Below are 18,657 nucleotides of genomic sequence, written 5' to 3' on the forward strand. Positions count from 1 at the left end.
TGAGTGTAACGTGTTAATACGTATTTGTAAGATACTATTGGTCGGATATTATTACTATATAATAATAGTAATAATAATAATAATATAATTATAAATTTTAATTGAATAATACTATAATATATATATTTATATAAATATAATAATAATAATTTAATTATTTATTATAGAAATGTTATTAAAAGAATAACTTAAAAAAGAGATCAACTCAAAAAGTGATGATAGTTGTCTTTGTATGTGTAATCACATTGTCGCAGAGTTTTAAGTGCGAGACGATTGATCTTACGATTCCGGATTCTTACGTCAATGACTATTATTGTGACTGTCCTGATGGGAGTGATGAACGACAAACTGGATTCTGCCCGGGCACTATCTTTAAGTGCGAGAACGTCGGATCGACATCAAAGGAGATTGACTCTCGTTTTGTTGGTGATGGGATATGTGACTGCTGTGATGGATCTGACGAGGCACAAGGTGTTTGTGCGAACAGATGCAAAGAAGAGACCCAAGGACACATAGATGAAGTGGATAAGGAGATTAAGACTATAGAGTCGTTCATACAATTTAATAGGAACTACCAGAGTGAAGGCAAAAAGACGAGAGAACACCTTCAGCAGACTCTTAATGACAAGAAGACTGAAATTGAAAGGATGAAGGAAGAGAAGGTCGTCGAGACGTTGGACGAGGAAATTAACAAGATCAAAGAGGACATCGAACATGCGAAGACGCAGCACGAGGAACGGTTGGACCAATTGGAAGACGAATACAAAGACGTGTTAGAGAAAAACAACACACAGAACAAAACAGAAGACGTGAAAGAGGAAATCGAACACAGTGGAGATCAGTTGGAGACAAACAAGACGACCGAGAAAGAAAAGACTGAAGAGGAACTTCGACTCGAGGAGTATCATAGTAAAGTCGACGAAGAAAAGAAGACCTTTGAAGAAGACAAAAGAACCAAAGAGAAAGAAAAGATGGAGAAAGAGAAGAAGCAGCGTGACAGGAAATCGGAAATCGAAAAGGCAGAGAAGACTCTTTGGGAGGTGGAACAAAAACAAAAGGCTAAAGTCCCGCTGAACTACTGCGACGATTTCTTCTTCATGAATGAACTCACAAACAATAGATATAAACTCTACTACGGATTTAATGTCACACAGAATGGGAACATCAATATCGGGTTTGTTTTCTTTGTTATGTGTTAATTAGAAAGAGGTATGTGTCACATAACAAGTATTTACTTGTTATTATAGTTACTTACTAGTAAATACTAGTTAGTTATTAATATAATTATTAATATAATTATTAATATAATTATTAACATAATTATTAACTAGTATTTACCATTATTTAGTTATTATTATTATTATTATTATTATTATTATTATTATTATTATTATTATTATTATTATTATTATTATTATTATAGTAACTAACTAGTAGAAGCTATGACAGAACAACAGAAGAAGGAGACGTGTATATCAATGGGGATATCTGCAAAGTTGGAACCCTTGAAATCATTCGAAGTGCGACTGTGAGCAAAAGGTGTGGAGCGAAGCCTGAGATTATTAGCGCTGAGGAGCCTGAGACTTGCAAATACAAAATAGTGATTAATACGCCGTGTGCATGCACAGAAGAGTCTTTGACAGATTTGGTATCAAAGAAGAGCAAACTTGAAGCCGTTCGAGATCGCAAGATATAATTTGCTTTGTTAGTGGTGTTCTTTCTATCAAGACGAAGAAGTCTACCATTAGCTCTACGTATAGTTAAATTTAGTATTAATAAATAGTAAAGCATTTTCAACTGAGAAGACCACAAAGAGAATGGAAGAAGGAGAGGGTGTTCGAGTGAATAAATACGACCCGAAGACATATCGAATATTAAAGGGATTACAAGACAAATACCCCTTCTTAAACTTCTTTTATAAAAACATCCCTGAACTCACGACGGAGAGCATGAGGGTAACGCGCGACAAATTTTTTTATGGAGCAATTGGGATGTTGGTTGTTGTCATTGTCATTGTGGTGATGACTATCCACTCATTGTTGACCTTTGAAGAGAACCCGGAGAACTCGTTTGTACAAAACTTGGGGTATGTCTATTACTATACACTGGTGATCGCTTACTTCTTGCCAATTTATCATATCTTGGTTTTCTTTTTGAACTTAGCGTGGATTTACTTCAAATTTAATTGAATACTGAATTAAAATTGTATCGTCGGGAGTAGCACTTCATCTCCTTTTGTATCATTTAAGATTATTCATTGTATTAGAGTCATATGGTTCTTGAGTTATTTAAATATGTATTATAATAAGAAATTTTGGATAAGCATTTGTGGTCTAAGGGCAGAATTCCACCCTTCCAAGGTGGAGATCCGGGTTCGAGTCCCGGCAAATGCATTTTTCGAAACAAACTTTTTTAATAAAAAAACATACTCACATTATTTTAAATAATATATTAAATAATATATTATTTACTATTGTTTTTGTAATAATGTTAATAATAAATTAATTGTTTAAACTCAAAATTAATAATATATAATGGCTATTAACTCACCTTGGCATAAAGTAACTCACTTTAACTATTCAAAATTAAATATTCGTCCTTTTACAATAAAACAAACTATACTCATCAAAAAAAACTATGTTTAGTATATCCATAGTTCAACAACTATATAAAGTTTGTAAAATTTATTTAAAAAATAAACCATAATTAACTATATTTATAATACTCGAAAAAAGAAAATAAAATAAATGGTAAAGAAAAAATTTATTTGGTACAAATAGTATCCAAAACAACAATATTAAAAATTTGACAAAATTTACATTTATCAATTCAAATTAAATCATTTTGAGTTGTTGTACAATTTTGTTATAAACTATTGGGCAACAAATTTAATATATTTAATATATATATGTGTTTATATTTTTATCCAAAATACTATTATGCCCAAACAGATACATATTATTTAATTTGGTGGAATCATTTTCGTTGTTAGTATGAAGTTACATGTTTAAAAGTTTTAATGTTTTATTTAAATTGTATTATATTTTTCATAAAAGTGTGAAAGTAAACAGTAATTTTTTATGAATTATTTTTATAAAATCGTCAACAAGTAATAATTAAATTTGTTTTTATTTTACTTTGATAATTGTTGTGATGTTAAAGAAATACAATGGTTTCATTTTGTGTGTTGTAAGATGAAAAAAAATATTATGATAAGCAAGTAAAAATAAAACAATAAATAACACTTGTCTATAATTGTTAACATAAGTTGCTGTATTATATTTGTGAATAACGACGCAATGACTAAAATTAAAAAAAAGTAATAAACTACGACAAATTCTTAAAGATTTTTCATTGAACAAACGAAATGTCACAATTATTAAACATAAGCTCCAATCAGAAATTAAATTATTTATCTCTTAATATTTTATCAAAAAAAATATCAATAAAAAAATTAACACAAATGTTTATCTTTATTTACACATTCAAAGGTTTTGTAATGCACTAACTTTGTTTTTTCAATTAATTAAAAGGTATACAACTTAGAGACAACTTTAAATGTGTAAAACTATACATATGTTAATCGACTTCATTTTTTAAATCACATTTTTAATAATTAACGTAATTAAAATAATTTCATCATAGAAATTAATCAATACAACCTAATTAATTATTTTCATTGTTTGTGTTGTTGTTAAAATTTACATGATATTTTGGTTATAAACATTACTCGGCTGTTTAATGTCGTGTTCATCATATACTCTAATAAGTTATTATTCCGACATCTTAACATTTTACATGATTAAATTTTTATATATTAAGTTGTGTTTGTAGTTAAAGTGTACTTTATTGATAATGTGTCTTTGTTATTCGTAGTTTTATTGTATGTATTGTTGTAATTAATAAACAATTAAACCAGTTGTTTGGGTTATGACAAACGTATGTAATTGTTCTTGATGACGAAAAACATTTTTATCATTTTGGTTTTATATTATTCAATGTTTTTACTTTAAAATATTGTTTGTTTAATTCAAATATCTTTAATACAAAACTCATTTATTATTTATTGTATTTTTATTGATTGTTCAAAACAAAAAATAATACATTTTTTAAAAATGTAATATAATTAATTCAAATGTGTAACAACACATTCACTTCGTTGAATTTGTATGGCGATATCTTTCGTGTTGACAACTATATAATTATTTAACGTAATGAGTATTGTTTTTAAAACAATTAATCGATTTGTTTATATTTTTTTTCATTTATAAAAACTTTAATTTAATAACAAAAATAATTTAAGTAAGTCAAAATGTTATTTGTTTTTGTTATTTATTTTTGTTTTTTCATCACAATCCAGATATGAATTATTTTGATTAATGGCAAATTTGCCCAAATGGTCAAGTTTTTGATTGAGTGGATACTTATATAGTAATTTAAATTAAAACTATATTTTATTATTTTGAAGAAATTTTATTTTATTATTTAAAAAACCATTAAAATAGTAAATTATTTTTTAAGTGAGTTACTTTTATAAAAGTGAGTCAAAAGCGAAGTAGTGAGTCATTATTTGACAAGTGAGTTTTAAAAGTGAGAGGTGAGTTAATAGCCATAAATTATAAAATATTTTGGTTTTTTAATTATTTATTTTTGATAGTAAATTTAATTAACATATTTATTATATTTTTTAATTAATTATTAATTCATTTTTTAGAAAAAAATTTATTAAGAAAAAGATAAATTAAATTATTATAAACTGGTTTTATTTTGTTTTTGTTTTTGAATATAATAAAATATAAAAATTTTTTATAGTTATTTGATATAAGGAAAATTTATTATCATATTAATTATTTTATCAGTTTTTGATAAATAACATTTATTTTTGAAAACAAAACTCAAACGATTCTATTTTATAATTATTGAGAACTTTTAATTATTCCTCAATCTCCTTTAATTTAATATGTGTGGAAGTTTTAGTGCTTTTTAATAGCTATACTTATATAGTAAAAAACATATAAAAATTTACATCTTAATAAGTTAATAAAAAAATTGTCCAATTTATTTTTTTCCCGATACTTTCTTAATAAAACGGCCGATATACCATTATTTTTTAGGAACTAAAACGTCCATTATAAAAATAGTAAAATTTGTAGTAATATATAATAAACTTCTAGTAAAAAGTGATTTTTTAAACGATAATTTAAAAGAGAAAAAGTCAAGAAAAAAAGTGACAAGGATGATCACGAAACTGGAAAGAGACGTCATGTCAGAGAGCGAGACCACTGAGAATACCGAAGAAGAAATCACCACAAAACGCAGTGAACAACGTACATGTGAGAATAAGCAGACCAACGCGTTGTTGTATTTGGTGTTGAAAGAGGGCTACAAGCTGATTTTCCCGAAGACAAAGAAAGAGAATTCGTATCACAAATGTATCACTGTAGAAAGCTTTGACGAGCACTTTGATTATGAGGCGATCACACAGCTTGGGATCGAGTTCGATGCGATTGTAAAAAAGAGGATGGAAAAGAATGGCAACGTCAAAGAAGTCACTTTAGATGCAAAGGATCTCTTTGAAGATGGGTCTGGCTATGTCTCCGAAGACAACTCAAATGATGTGAAGAAGGAATTAGAGAACCTTCCAACTCCCTTCGAGTAAGAATTTGTAATACATTTTTAATTGATTTGTTCAATCAATTTTACATAGAAACTTGATACTTGTTCTTGATAATCTTCTATTTGTTTATATACTATATATACAATGTCTATTATCCATCTTATAATGAATGGTGCGATTTTAAATTATTCTTTTTAGCTTTTTTATTATAAATTACTATAAGCTCTTAGATTGGGAGTAATAATATTTTTACTTACAAGTAACTTTAATATTTGAATGGGTTCACAATGTTAGTATAACCAGTCATTGTGAACTGGTTATAGGAGCCTATTAACTGTCATGAACTGTTAGTTTACTTCTGAATACCTGTTAGAGATTGTTTTTTATTTTCAAACAAAATCTTAGTCAAATTTCTTATATAATGATAATATAAATATCTAAGATATTTTAATATATCAAACATTTAAGATTTTGATTCATCAAACGACTCGAACTCTTAGATTTTAAATTTGACGAATATTATTATTATTATTATTATTATTATTATTATAAAATTAAAAAGAAAACCATATGAAACAACGGCTAACAACATTCATAAATTTTAACTGACTTGATAAATATAAAGTCTTTTGTAGTTAAAATATTGTTCCCCACAGAGTGCATTACTTTTGTTGTGGTAGTCGAACATCGTCTGACACGAGAACGACCGTGACGCATCAATTTGTTTCATGATGGCCAAGTCTGTTTTTGGGAAGAAGGAGTCGTACCCGAATGCGAAGAGGATTCCGCCCTCTTTTTTGAATGCGACAAAATTTTGTGTTTGGTTATTTTTTGTTCTGAAGATTTCGATTTGTTTCTTCTTTTTTGCAGTGAGAGTGAACAGAAAAGCTTTATTTGTATTGATCATGACTACCCAATCGGTGATTTTGACGCCTAAAAACCCTCCAAAAATAGATCCTGAAGTGTCGACGACGATAAATAAAAGATTCGACTTTTTTAATAAGATCTGTGGGATGTCTAAGATCTGAGTTGGGTCCACACTTCTCCCGGTGTCTGCCAGTAATGTGAATGTATACTTTTCCTTCATAGCAATACTGTTTGCAAGATCAGCAATATCTTTGTGATGGAACAACTCGTCCAAATGGGTATTGATGATGATCGAACTCGGGTCGAGTGTATTCACGTAATTCATTTTAGTGTCGATGTCGTTTTGAATTTCTTTTTTTCGAAGGCCGACCAGTCGCTTTTGTTCTTCAATTTGAGAAAACAGCAGAATTTTTGATTCTTCGAGTTTTTGGAGTTCAGTGGCCTTTGCACGACTCAAATTGTTTTTTTCTTGTGTAAATTTGGTCACCAATTCTTGAAGAGAATTATTCGCTTTTTCTTCCTCTTCTTTTTGTTTTCTTTGGTACTCCGCTTCAATCGCCTCTTTTTGTTTGTCATAGTCCGCCAACGCAACTTTGACTCGTTCTTCTTCATTTCTTGATAACGCACTTTTAATCTTCTCGAAGTCGTGGACCCCCAAAAAGTCGTCTTTGGACTTCAATAAGTCGTTCAAGTGTTTCACTGTTTTTGTAATATTAGCAGAAAGAGTTATTGCTTGGAGCATTTGTGTTTCGATCATTTTTTTCCTTTGCAACGCCTCGTCTGTAATTTCAAAAATTTGTTCTAATGTGGTTAAATTTGGCTGGACGTTATCTGTATTTAACCCTAATACCGTAGTCTTAATAGTATTTAGATAATCCATATAATAGCCACAATCTACTGTCAGACCGTTGACTGTCGTGTTAAGCTTTTGGCTTTGCTCTTTAATTAAGTCACAGTCCGACAGTGGTCCAATCCATTCTTGTTCCGACATTCATTTTTTAAGTTGAGACGGTCTTGGGTTTCATTCGACGAATCAAATGATGTGGCAAAAATTGAATTAAACTATTATTTGTTAACTCTTAACTATTAAATTCTAGAAAATTTTTTTAAAAGTCTAGAAGCATATGAAAGTGTTTGATATGGTGTTTATCAATTTTATTGTATCAATATTTATAATACAATTAATCATAATTAATAGTTTCATTTTTTTTTGTTTATTAAAAAAAATCATTTACATATTTATATCAATTTTTTTTTAAAATATTCAAATAAATTTTATTTGATAATTTCGCTCTTTTTTTTGATATAACAATTTAATAATTTTCTATTATTTTTGGATAGTAAAAAAGAATTGAAAACTACTTAAAACTGATTAAATTCCGATTTTTTCTTTTTGATGAGCAAGAAATAGACTAGAAGACCAGAGACCACTATAATCAATATGACCAATATTAACACAGTCAAAACTATTCCAGTTATAGCACCACCACTCAACCCATTATGTGTATTGTCTGAAGACTCTATATTGTCACTTGATGTGTTATTAGAATATTCACTCTCCTCACTTGAGTCTCCACTCGACTTACTCTCGTTACTATTATTACTAGTAACTGAACTATTATCTAAATCATTAGAACTCTCTTGACTGTTTGAAGACGACACTGACTCACTTCCATCCGAACTTGTGCTTTGTGATGAACTACTGTCTTCACCACTCTGACTACTTGACTCTTCATCACTTGAATTGTTCGAATCAGTTGATTGACGACTGGCGTCACTTTGTTCGTCTGAAGAGGGACTTGGAGAGCCCGATGAAATTACAGTAGAAGAAGACAAACTTTGTTCCGAAGACTCGCTTGGTGTTTCTGAAGGTTCGTCAGCAACGCATGTGAATCCGTTGTCATATTTCACCGTCGCGCAATCACCAGTAGAACCCACTGTTAGTGTGCTGTCCACTACACTACACATCTTCCCATTTGTCGCCTTAATTGTGACCTCGACGCTTTCGGCTTGTATCAATTTAATGTCTGCGCTTGTTGAAAGAACCATTTTATTGTTGTTTGTAAATTGAATGTCGCCACTTGTTATGTTAGTTGCAGTCACTTTACCATTGTCACTAGTTAAAACTATCAAAGTGTATGCATTTTCAAGTGCAGAGATCTTCACATCATCACCACTTGTAGTTGTAACAATTTTGATGTATGGAGCGGTAGAAGTTGTTACAAACACTTTACCGATATAACCATATAAAGTGAAAGAAGTTGTCGAATTGATTGCTAAATCCATGTTGATTTTGTTGGTGTCACATGTGATCTGCGATGATGTCGCACCTTTACATTTGATATAATAATTCACTTCTCCACACATCTTTTGTTCAAACTCGTTTGTGTTGATCAACTCTAAATCATTTCCTGAGTAAGTCACGTCGCACATGTTATCAAAGGTCTCTGTGTTTTTCACTTGGAACTTCCCAGTAAATCCAATAGTGTTTGCACTTTGGGATGGAGCGTTTTTATACAACACAACATATTTGAGATCTTCGGAATTTGTGAAAGATATTTTGGAATCTCCAATATGGAAAATTAGGTCGTCAACATCATTTCCAAGTGCTACTTTTTTTGTAAAGTTTCCTTGTAATTGGATTTCAAAAGTCCCTTTAAAAAAGTAGTATTTCACATTCGAAAATCCTTTTGATCTTTTGACTATAATTGTCTTTGCAGTACATTCAGAAGTGCTCGAACCAAAGTCTACAAAAGAATCGACATCCTCAAGTGTGATGGTCTCATATGGGATATTGTCTATTTGTATATGTCTATAACTGTAAGTAACACCTTGAGTCTCGGGACACGCTCCAGTTCCTTCATAAAAGTGTCCATCATTATTAAAGTCACAAAAGTCTGCACTGAGTGTGGCAATTAAAAAGAATAGATAAAACATCAACTGATTATTTTGATATGTGAAATCCTTATATTCGGATTTTGTCGTTGTAAAATGAAATGGGTTCTACTGAATTTTCAAAAGGAAAAATAAACATTTTAAAGTATATTACATTTGAACTTATCCAGTTTATTACGTAATTATTCTTGAACTAAAAAACAGAAAATATTTAAGAAATTATTGAAAATATAGACTGCAAATTCTTATTCAAAACAATTTATCGAAGAAATTTTTGGTTTTTTATTATAAAAAATAAATTAAATTTTATAATTGTTTTTATTAATAATTTATAGTTTTAATCAAAAATCGAATTTTTTATTCACAAAAAATAACCAAAAATGAATATAATACATTTAATTATAATATATGATACATTTATATTACATTTTTTTTAAATTAAAAAAACTATGTTGTAAAAATTTCAAAGAATTATCAAAAGGAAAAAAAATAATCAGAATACATGTTATGATATTATTATTATAATATAATTATTATTATATTTTACTGATAAAATAATTAAATGGTTTCTGAATTTTTAAAATGGTAGATTTATTTTTCAACATGAAATCAGTTTGCTACAAACTTTTATTTATAATATTTTTTAGAAAATATATAAAAATTTAAACCCGTATTTTTACATCAATTAATCTTCAATTTACTCAAGACTCATTGAATGCTTTATCTGTATTTTTATTTTGTAAAAGCTGAAGTCAGTCTTTATTAACAAGACAAACATCAAAGCAATAAGTTTGTTATAGTTATTAATAAAAAATTATATAATTTGTAATTTTTTTAATTACCTATAATTAAAATGTTACTAATGCAATTCAAATGACAAAAAGTAATTATATTACTTAAATTAGCACATTTCTATCGCTTTACATTTTTGAAATACAGATACCTGAAAAACCGACCGGCAAACTATAAAAATGGTTTCTAAAAACTATTAAATAGTTTTTTCAATGTAACATTTAAAAAAAAGGACAAAAAACAAAAAACAATAATTTACTATAAATTTATGGTTTGCCGGTTGTTTTTTCTGTGCCGGACTATTTTTCGGGTATCTGTAATTGGAAAAAAAATGTTTACCAAAAATAAAAATTCAAATTTTGATTTGATATTTTCATATTTCTATATAAAAAAATTTTGTCACATATTAATTGAAGAACTATATGTATAGAATTTGTCATTTGAAATAATAATGTTTTTCATTTAACTTATCACATGTGTATTATTTTTCAAAAAATTACAATAATTAATTTTATTATTTTATAAAAAATAATTGTTGAAATAATATTAATAAAAAGTAATAAAAATATAATAAAAATATAATAAAAATTTATAAAAAAATCAAACATTAACTTTGTTTTTAAAACGATATTTTAGTTAATCAATAGGTTTGAGTGTTTAATCCTCATTAATTGTAATAATGAACAACAAACAAAGAAATACTTACAATTACTATGCGCTTATTTTCCAATGAGGTTTTGGAGTTGTTGATTATCCTTTTCAAAAAGCACACTTGGCTTTTCGTTTATAGCCTTTTCCAAAAAGTTGTTAATTCTTTTTCCATAGAAAGCAATATCGTCGCCGTCGAAAAAGTCACCATTGACACACTCAATTGAGTCTATAAATTCTAAGACAAGCCCACCAGTTTTCCGTTTTTCAAATTTAGTTCTGTTGAAGTACCCAATTTCACTCAAAATGTCGTTTAAAAGGAAGTTTGTTTGTTTCAATCGATTTTTTTTCAAACGTTCGTTTGCAGTACTTTCTTTAACACCTTGACTCATTTCAAGTGATTTTATACACCCAATTTTGTCTTCAATCAATTGAGAAAAGAGTATGGAATCGTTCATTGAAAATGTGATTTGTGCAATACATAAAAAAGGAAGAGTGACAGAACTTTTCACACTCCGACGCTTAATGAGTACATCTGCATGCCGATTTATTAAAGCAATAAAAACAGACTCTTCCATAACAAGTTGATTTGTCAAGTCTTTGTATTGACGAAAATCACAATGAGTTATATGAGGTTTTGACATGGACAATTAGAGAATGTTTAATTTCAGTTGAAAAATAGGAATCGTTTTTTGGTTACTTTAATAATTTGGAAGTTTTGTTATTTTTATAATTGGCAACATAATTGTCCATTCTCGAATTATAGAATAAATTATTTTATTAGTAAAGTGTTGAAAATTGGTTGAAATTTTATGAAAGTATTTTTGCATTTTACTTGTAGAGGTTTGACAAACTTTTCGGTGTTTTAGTGTTTAAAAATAACTTCTATTGGACATTTTTATATTGAAATTTTTCATATTTCAAAAGAGTGAGAAAGAAAAGCAAATTTTGTCATATGAAGATAAAAAACAACAATTTATAAACAATAATAAACACCTTATACCAAAACAACTAAAATTACTCTGAAGTTGAATAATCAAAATAACCGTCTTGACTGGCACTTTTTATGTCAAGAAAAAATAGATAATATCTTTTTAAGTTCATTTGTTCGTTAACAAGAAGAACATTAATTAAAAATTATTTAAATATATTATTTAAAAACACAAAGAAAAAATAATATCAATGGATAATTGTATAAATGAATGTTAACATGATTTGTTATTTATTTTAAACAAGAGAGTATTTTGTCAATACAAAACTTAAGATTGCTTTTGAAAAAAAAACAAGTATTGGAATTCACTTTGTTGTTGACAAGGACTTTTTTCAAATTGTTTGTATTCAACAATTCAAATTTTTTAGAACATTTTTGTTTTGAAAAGTGTATAAAAATGTTTTAAATATTAATATTTTAAATGAATTCCATAGAAAATGTTTGAAGAATAATTTGTATGTGAAGATTCTAAGTGAGTCTGTTTAACATAGAACGAATATCAAAAACATGAAATAGTTTATTATATAATAATAATTAAATAATAAATAGTTTATATTAAAACAATAGAATTGAAGTGGTGTGTTAAAAAACGAAGTTTGTTTGTTGTAAAAAATAAGAGTATTATAAAGTTAAACTGTCCAAAAGGTTTGTACAATCAATTATAATTAATAACTTAATAATATTTTTCAACTAGCCAACATATGCCCAAGTAAAGAATAATAAAAAATATTGTTTTTTCATATACATACATTAAGTATTACTTCTCTTATAATACAGTTATGATATTGAAAAAAATTGTTTATATAAATAACAATATAATCAATTACTTCTAAGAAATCTGTAGTCAAATAACTTTGAATATTATAGCAAGTATTACATATATACCATTGTTGAGATTTTTCTTCCTTTCTTGATTGTTAAAAAGATAACAAAGAGACAAATGATTATCAATCGGGTAAAAGAAGAAAAAATAACATTAATTATATCGAGAATTTTATTGACAATTATCATTAATTTTTTTATTAATTCAAATAAGTGTCCAATTAAAAAATAATAAAACTTATCATGAGACCATCTAATAATGAAAATGTGTTGTCTAACTTCTATAAATAACACAACTATTATTGTAAATAGTAAATAAAAAATATAAAAAATGGATCATATTATTTCCTATCAATTTCTTCTTTAATATCCTTAAACACATTTTTGAAATTAACGATCATTGCCTCGACTGCGTCTGTCAAGTAATTCAAGTCACTCACGTATTGTAATTGGTCTATTTTGCTTGGTTTTAATATGTTCTGGACGAATATTCTTGCCAAGTTATTAGGTGTCATCTTATTCACTTTTGAGTTCAAGACGACGATATTGAGGTATTCCATCAAATACCACAAACAGTTTTGATTAATGATAGGAAGTTGAAAAATGACCTTTTTGATCTCATTAACACACTTCTCCTTCTCATTGACTATCTCCCCGCACTTTTTGAATTGATTATAAAACTTAAAAGGTATGACTGGCTCGTCCAATGATCTAAAATAGTCTTTTAAGACATTAGAAGCCACATACACGTCTTCGAAATCAATTTTAGCGCTGTCTTTGTCGTCGTTTAATATCTGATGGAACTTCTCGATCTTTTCCTTCTCACTAGAGAGTCTGAAAATGCCGACTTCCAAGTGCGCCTTGTTATATTTCAAGTACTGAATAGTCCTAAAAATGGGGATTGGATAGCGCCACCCACTCTTTAATATGGCAAGACGTAATGGATACCCATACGTCCCTACAAAGTCCATTTTGAGACCAATTTGAATCAACGCAGTGACAAACTCCTCGGCGTCTTGGAATGAAAAGACGACCTTTTCCTTCTCTGTGTTAATCTGGAATGCGTGCTCTTGTGTATTTTCTGAAACATTAACGTTCACTAATTCTCCATTCCGGTCTAACACAGACTCAGTCGTGTTAATCACTAACTTCACTTTATCTTTCACACGGACTTCGATGGTTGGAAACAATAAGAATAAAGTGCAGTCCGTGTTTTTAGAAACGTCCTTCGTCTTGCGAAACTGACAAAATATTTGAGGAGTAGAACTCATTCAATGGGGCTTTTATACTTTTTTGTTCAGTGTGCAAATATTGTTTTCCTTCGAGTCTTTAGAATTGTTTTTTGTTTTCTATTGGTATTAAAAAAATTAGGTCGCGTTCTATTTTTATAGTTAAAAAATGGGTTGTACTTTTTTCGAAAGAACAACGTGTAAACTAAAGAACACTTTTTATTCAACAAATTTTGGTCAGTTGATATAAATTAAACTGAATTATTGTTATGTTATTGATTTTAAATATCATTGTAATTTACATATTATATGGTTATTCATTATTCCATTATATTATAATTGGGTAGTTTTTTTCTTATTTCAAAATATTATTATTCTGATATTAATATTTTACAATTAAAATATCAATAAGTTATTATATTATATCAATATAAAATATAATATTATTATATATTAATAATATTATAATCATTATATATAATTACTAAAGTCAGTCTGGAAACCTTATTTATTCCAAAAACCTTATTTATCGACAAAAATAGTTTATTTTTTTGTTATTTGGTTTTGTTTTTTAAAATTATTTTTTTCACTTGAAATCTTTGTTTTTTCAATTTAAACGAACTTAGACAAATTGACAAATTTGATTTTTTACGCTCAAACATCGCGTATAACAACAGAGAGTGGTGCTGTTATTGTAAACAGCGGTTGGGCGGATTTTTGTGTGTGAGATGACAAATGCAACACGAGAATTTGACAACAAACAACTTCTATTTAGTTAAATAATTAATAAAAAACAACGAGACAAATCATAATCAAAAAGAACACCACGATTGGCAGACTCAAACATTGAATTGCAGTTCTGCAGTCGGGTTAAAGTTGTTTATAATAAATTGTCTTGGCTGCGTGGACGTCATTTCGCTCTTTGTAAGAGTACATTTAATAAGTCGACTCACGTCTAATAGCAAAAATTCTTCAAAAATGATCTAAAAAACTCAGTTTGTTTTATGTATTTTCCCGTTAATTTGGGGTAATAACACCATCATTACCACCATTTATTGACAAACATAAAAATGAAATGATTGGCTAAATGACTTTAACCCCATTTATGTTTTTGGTTGTGTTATTGGAAAATAGTTTAAATAATAGTAATATTTATTAAGTATCCTAAATTTGCTTTTTTTCAAAGGAAAGTGGAGAAATAACGTTTTTGGATTAAATAAGGTTTCCAGACTGACTTTATTAACTTTTTATAATTATAAAGTGTCTACGAATTAAAAATATTACAGTAGGGGAAATGGACCCGGTACTTTAGAAATGAATCCGAACCTTTAGTAAAAACTCCTAATGATTAGGTCTTCTTCCCGTTGTAATAAATGTGCACAAATTTGAAACGACCAATCATTTTAACCATTTGAAAAAAACTGAAACTTTACAAAATTGTCCAATCAATTTAAACTAATTTCATTTTTCTTTTTTTCAACATTTTTGTTATTTTCTCTCTATATTTCATTGCGCCAAAACACTGTTAAATTACGGGAAATACAGATTTGTAAAAATATGAAATTTGAACATTTTCTATTATAATTAGTGTTAAAAACCTTGTTTATAGAAAATGTTTTTTTATATGGGTATAATCTTTTCGAATTAGCAATCACAAGTAAAATAATTTACTTGTGAATTAAGATTATTTCTTTATCATATCTTAAACTTTGGATTCATGAAAATGGTATTCAACAGTCCAGTGTGTATGGTAACAAATATTGAGGTGGTGAATTATTGTTATTTTATGAAAATATTTAGACAACCTTTGATGAAAATGGACGACTTTACATGTTTACGTTATCCAATATGGCACTATATAATAATTTTATGTTGTAATACCAAATTGTTCATGTTTTATTTCCAAACAGTTTAAAATGTTATTCCATTTTTTGTTTTTAAATATTATATTAAAAAAAATAATTTATTTAAATATAAATAAATATATTTATTTATATTTATAATCTTAATAGTTTTGGATAGCTTTTTTATATATTCAGGGTTAATAAGTGATTAATTAAAAATTATAATCATATAAAGAAAAAATGGAAAAAATTAATTTATTTCATACTGTTTGTTTCATTCGTATCTGTTTTATTAATTCGTTCGTACCCATTAACAAAATAGAAAGCAACAACCAGAGTGATACAAGACCTCTCGAGTAGTATTACTATGAGAGGTGTCTATAACTGGGTTTAAAAACCCAGTTAAAACAATCAAAATTTGCTGCGGCTCGGGATAAGAGTTGATCGACGAGAGAAAGGCATCTCTCTTAAAATTTAAACAAATTGTTGTATTTTTTGTTATTTGGATTTTGTTATTGGTATTTTCTTTTATGAATATTGTTATTGATAAAATGTTATTTGAATTTTTGTTATTTAAATAATGTTATTAAAATAATGTTATTGTCGATTAAGGGTTTTGTCCCAAAAATGTATTTTTTTACCGTTTCACATTTTTTACTAAAGTTGCCCTAATTGTTCTAATGATCCTAGTTCATTTCTCCTACTGTAATAATTTAATTTTACTAATTTAAATTATTATTTTCATACTTTTTATAATAATATTTAATAAATATGATTAATCAATTAATCGATAATAGAATATAACTATTTAATAACATTTTTAAATAAACATGTTTGTTTTTGTTTTTTTTAAATAAAATAATTATTATTGCATTTTTTAATTATTTTAACCAAATTTCCTGTCTAATCCAAAAACTTATGAATATATTAATAATTTATTATAAAACAGAATTAATCTAATTTCAAATAACAAAATATCTATAAAAACTTTTATTTGGTTTTAATTGCATATTACAATTAAACCATTAAAAAACGATTAAGAGAACAATAAAAAACCTTTTATGTAAATAAGAATATAATAGTAATACAAACTATATATTAATAGTAATATTACTGTGTGTTAGGTGAGTATACCATAAAAGATAATATGCCGCACTACTATAAATCCTTTGAAGAACTTTAAACACTGTTTTCAGTGATGACAGTTTGGTTCTTAGTTTAGTGAGTGTAAAATGACATTTCAGTGTTGTGGTGGTAAGTCAGAGACCAAAAAGAGTGATGCCCCTTTATGTGTAGTCGATGCAAACACAATTTCAAGTTCTGCAATTGTTGAGCCAACAATCGACCACATTTTTAAGTACATCATTATAGGGGAAGTATCTGTGGGGAAGTCATGTTTACTGCTTCAGTATGAAGATCATCGTTTTCAACCAATTTATGACTTGACAATTGGCGTCGAATTCGGTACAAAAAACGTCCGAATTCAAGACACAACGGTCAAACTCCAACTGTGGGACACGGTTAGTTCTTTCTAGTATTATTTTATTAGTATACGAAACTATTATATTATTATAAAATAACTATAAAATAAACTAAAATAAAGGCGGGGAGTGAACGGTTCAGAAGCATCACAAGAAGTTATTACCGGGGGGCCGTTGGTGTTATAATGGTCTATGACGTGTCACGCAGTGATAGTTTTAGTAAGATCGATGAATGGGCGGAAGAAGTAAAGAAGTACAATAATGGTAATTACATCATGATGCTTGTTGGGAACAAGTGCGACATAGTCGAGAAGGTGATTTCGACTGAAATGGGAAAGAAAAAAGCCGCGCAACTGAACGCGTCGTTTTACGAAACATCTGCGAAGACCGGAGAAAACGTTGACAAAGTCTTTGACAAACTCACAGAAGACGTGTTAAGGGATGTGAGGTCGGGAAAAATTATTCTCGAGTCAGAGACAAAGTATTAATTTATTTTAGTGGGTGTTTGCTTTTTGGGAGGATATTTATCACAGTTGTATTCCACCATTTTCAATCTTTAATAATCATTAGTCAAAATTAATAACATGGACTTGAACTTTTAAATTATGATTGTTTTTATTGAATTTGATTAAAAGTTGTTATTAATTAAATTAGAAGTGACTATGTAAATTGTTAAGTTGGACAATACACACTTGTATCTTATACTTATAATTAATTTAAGTTTACTGTTATTAAAAAATACATAAGTCAAATAGTTTTCAAATATAAAATGTATTATCAGAAAAACTAATTGATTTTAATATTTTAATAATTTATTATATATATAAATTTGTTAATACAAACAAATTATAAAAAAAGTAATACTTAATTAATAATTGTTTATTATTTATATTTTTATGATTAAAAAACAATTTGTTTTGTCCCCAAAAAATTTTGAACAATCTGTTGAGAATTAAATATTCCATGTTCTATCTTAAAACAAATATAGTATAATTATAAATATTATATTATAAATCAACTATAAAATTTATTTATAATCTTTTTTGAAACAGAACAAATTTTGAAAAAGAAATATCTCAAATATAATAAAAACATATGACAAATTATAAATTATGAAAAATAAATATTATACAAACAAGCAATTTTTTTATTTTGTAATTGTTGAAAATGAAGTTTACTTTTTCAAAAACCTTTTGAAAAAAATTTTGAGTTATAAAATAACAATAATTATATAAATAAAATATAGCATCTTTTCCCGTTTTTTAAAATGTTTTTTGTGTGACTTTTATAAGAATAAAAATTACATTGTTATAAATTCACATAGAAGAATACCGATATTATCAAAAGGCATACAATTTGTCCCAAGTCAAAAAAAACACAAAACACGCCATTTAATAATAATATATTTAACTATTAAAATAGTATGTATTAAGTATACAAAGTATTATTACAAACAAAACATTACATTAAA

General features: G+C 27.4%; 7 protein-coding genes across 7 annotated transcripts; 3 read left to right on the forward strand and 4 right to left on the reverse strand.

Moving 5' to 3' along the window:
• Positions 1-215: 215 nt before the first annotated feature.
• EIN_340660 (glucosidase II beta subunit, putative) lies at positions 216-1,696 on the forward strand (the record flags this gene model as incomplete). Its single annotated transcript, XM_004261451.1, has 2 exons — positions 216-1,174; positions 1,438-1,696. The coding sequence occupies 2 exons, from the start codon at positions 216-218 to the stop codon at positions 1,694-1,696; spliced, it is 1,218 nt and encodes a 405-aa protein (XP_004261499.1).
• Positions 1,697-5,236: 3,540 nt separating this feature from the next.
• Positions 5,237-5,659, forward strand: EIN_340670 (hypothetical protein; the record flags this gene model as incomplete). Its single annotated transcript, XM_004261452.1, has 1 exon — positions 5,237-5,659. One exon carries the CDS (start codon positions 5,237-5,239, stop codon positions 5,657-5,659), a length of 423 nt encoding a protein of 140 aa, XP_004261500.1.
• Positions 5,660-6,218: 559 nt separating this feature from the next.
• Positions 6,219-7,475, reverse strand: EIN_340680 (hypothetical protein; the record flags this gene model as incomplete). The annotated part of the gene is made up of 1 exon (XM_004261453.1): positions 6,219-7,475. The coding sequence occupies one exon, from the start codon at positions 7,473-7,475 to the stop codon at positions 6,219-6,221; it is 1,257 nt and encodes a 418-aa protein (XP_004261501.1).
• A 371-nt stretch (positions 7,476-7,846) lies between these two features.
• Positions 7,847-9,421, reverse strand: EIN_340690 (hypothetical protein; the record flags this gene model as incomplete). The annotated part of the gene is made up of 1 exon (XM_004261454.1): positions 7,847-9,421. The coding sequence occupies one exon, from the start codon at positions 9,419-9,421 to the stop codon at positions 7,847-7,849; it is 1,575 nt and encodes a 524-aa protein (XP_004261502.1).
• Positions 9,422-10,890: 1,469 nt separating this feature from the next.
• On the reverse strand, positions 10,891-11,463 carry EIN_340700 (hypothetical protein; the record flags this gene model as incomplete). The annotated part of the gene is made up of 1 exon (XM_004261455.1): positions 10,891-11,463. One exon carries the CDS (start codon positions 11,461-11,463, stop codon positions 10,891-10,893), a length of 573 nt encoding a protein of 190 aa, XP_004261503.1.
• A 1,510-nt stretch (positions 11,464-12,973) lies between these two features.
• On the reverse strand, positions 12,974-13,903 carry EIN_340710 (hypothetical protein; the record flags this gene model as incomplete). Its single annotated transcript, XM_004261456.1, has 1 exon — positions 12,974-13,903. The coding sequence occupies one exon, from the start codon at positions 13,901-13,903 to the stop codon at positions 12,974-12,976; it is 930 nt and encodes a 309-aa protein (XP_004261504.1).
• Positions 13,904-16,937: 3,034 nt separating this feature from the next.
• Positions 16,938-17,674, forward strand: EIN_340720 (GTP-binding protein YPTC4, putative; the record flags this gene model as incomplete). Its single annotated transcript, XM_004261457.1, has 2 exons — positions 16,938-17,225; positions 17,309-17,674. 2 exons carry the CDS (start codon positions 16,938-16,940, stop codon positions 17,672-17,674), a joined length of 654 nt encoding a protein of 217 aa, XP_004261505.1.
• Positions 17,675-18,657: the final 983 nt, after the last annotated feature.

The sequence above is a fragment of the Entamoeba invadens genome (genome assembly GCF_000330505.1).
Source record: "Entamoeba invadens IP1 unplaced genomic scaffold scaff_1105074726325, whole genome shotgun sequence".
NCBI lineage: Eukaryota > Evosea > Mastigamoebida > Endamoebidae > Entamoeba > Entamoeba invadens.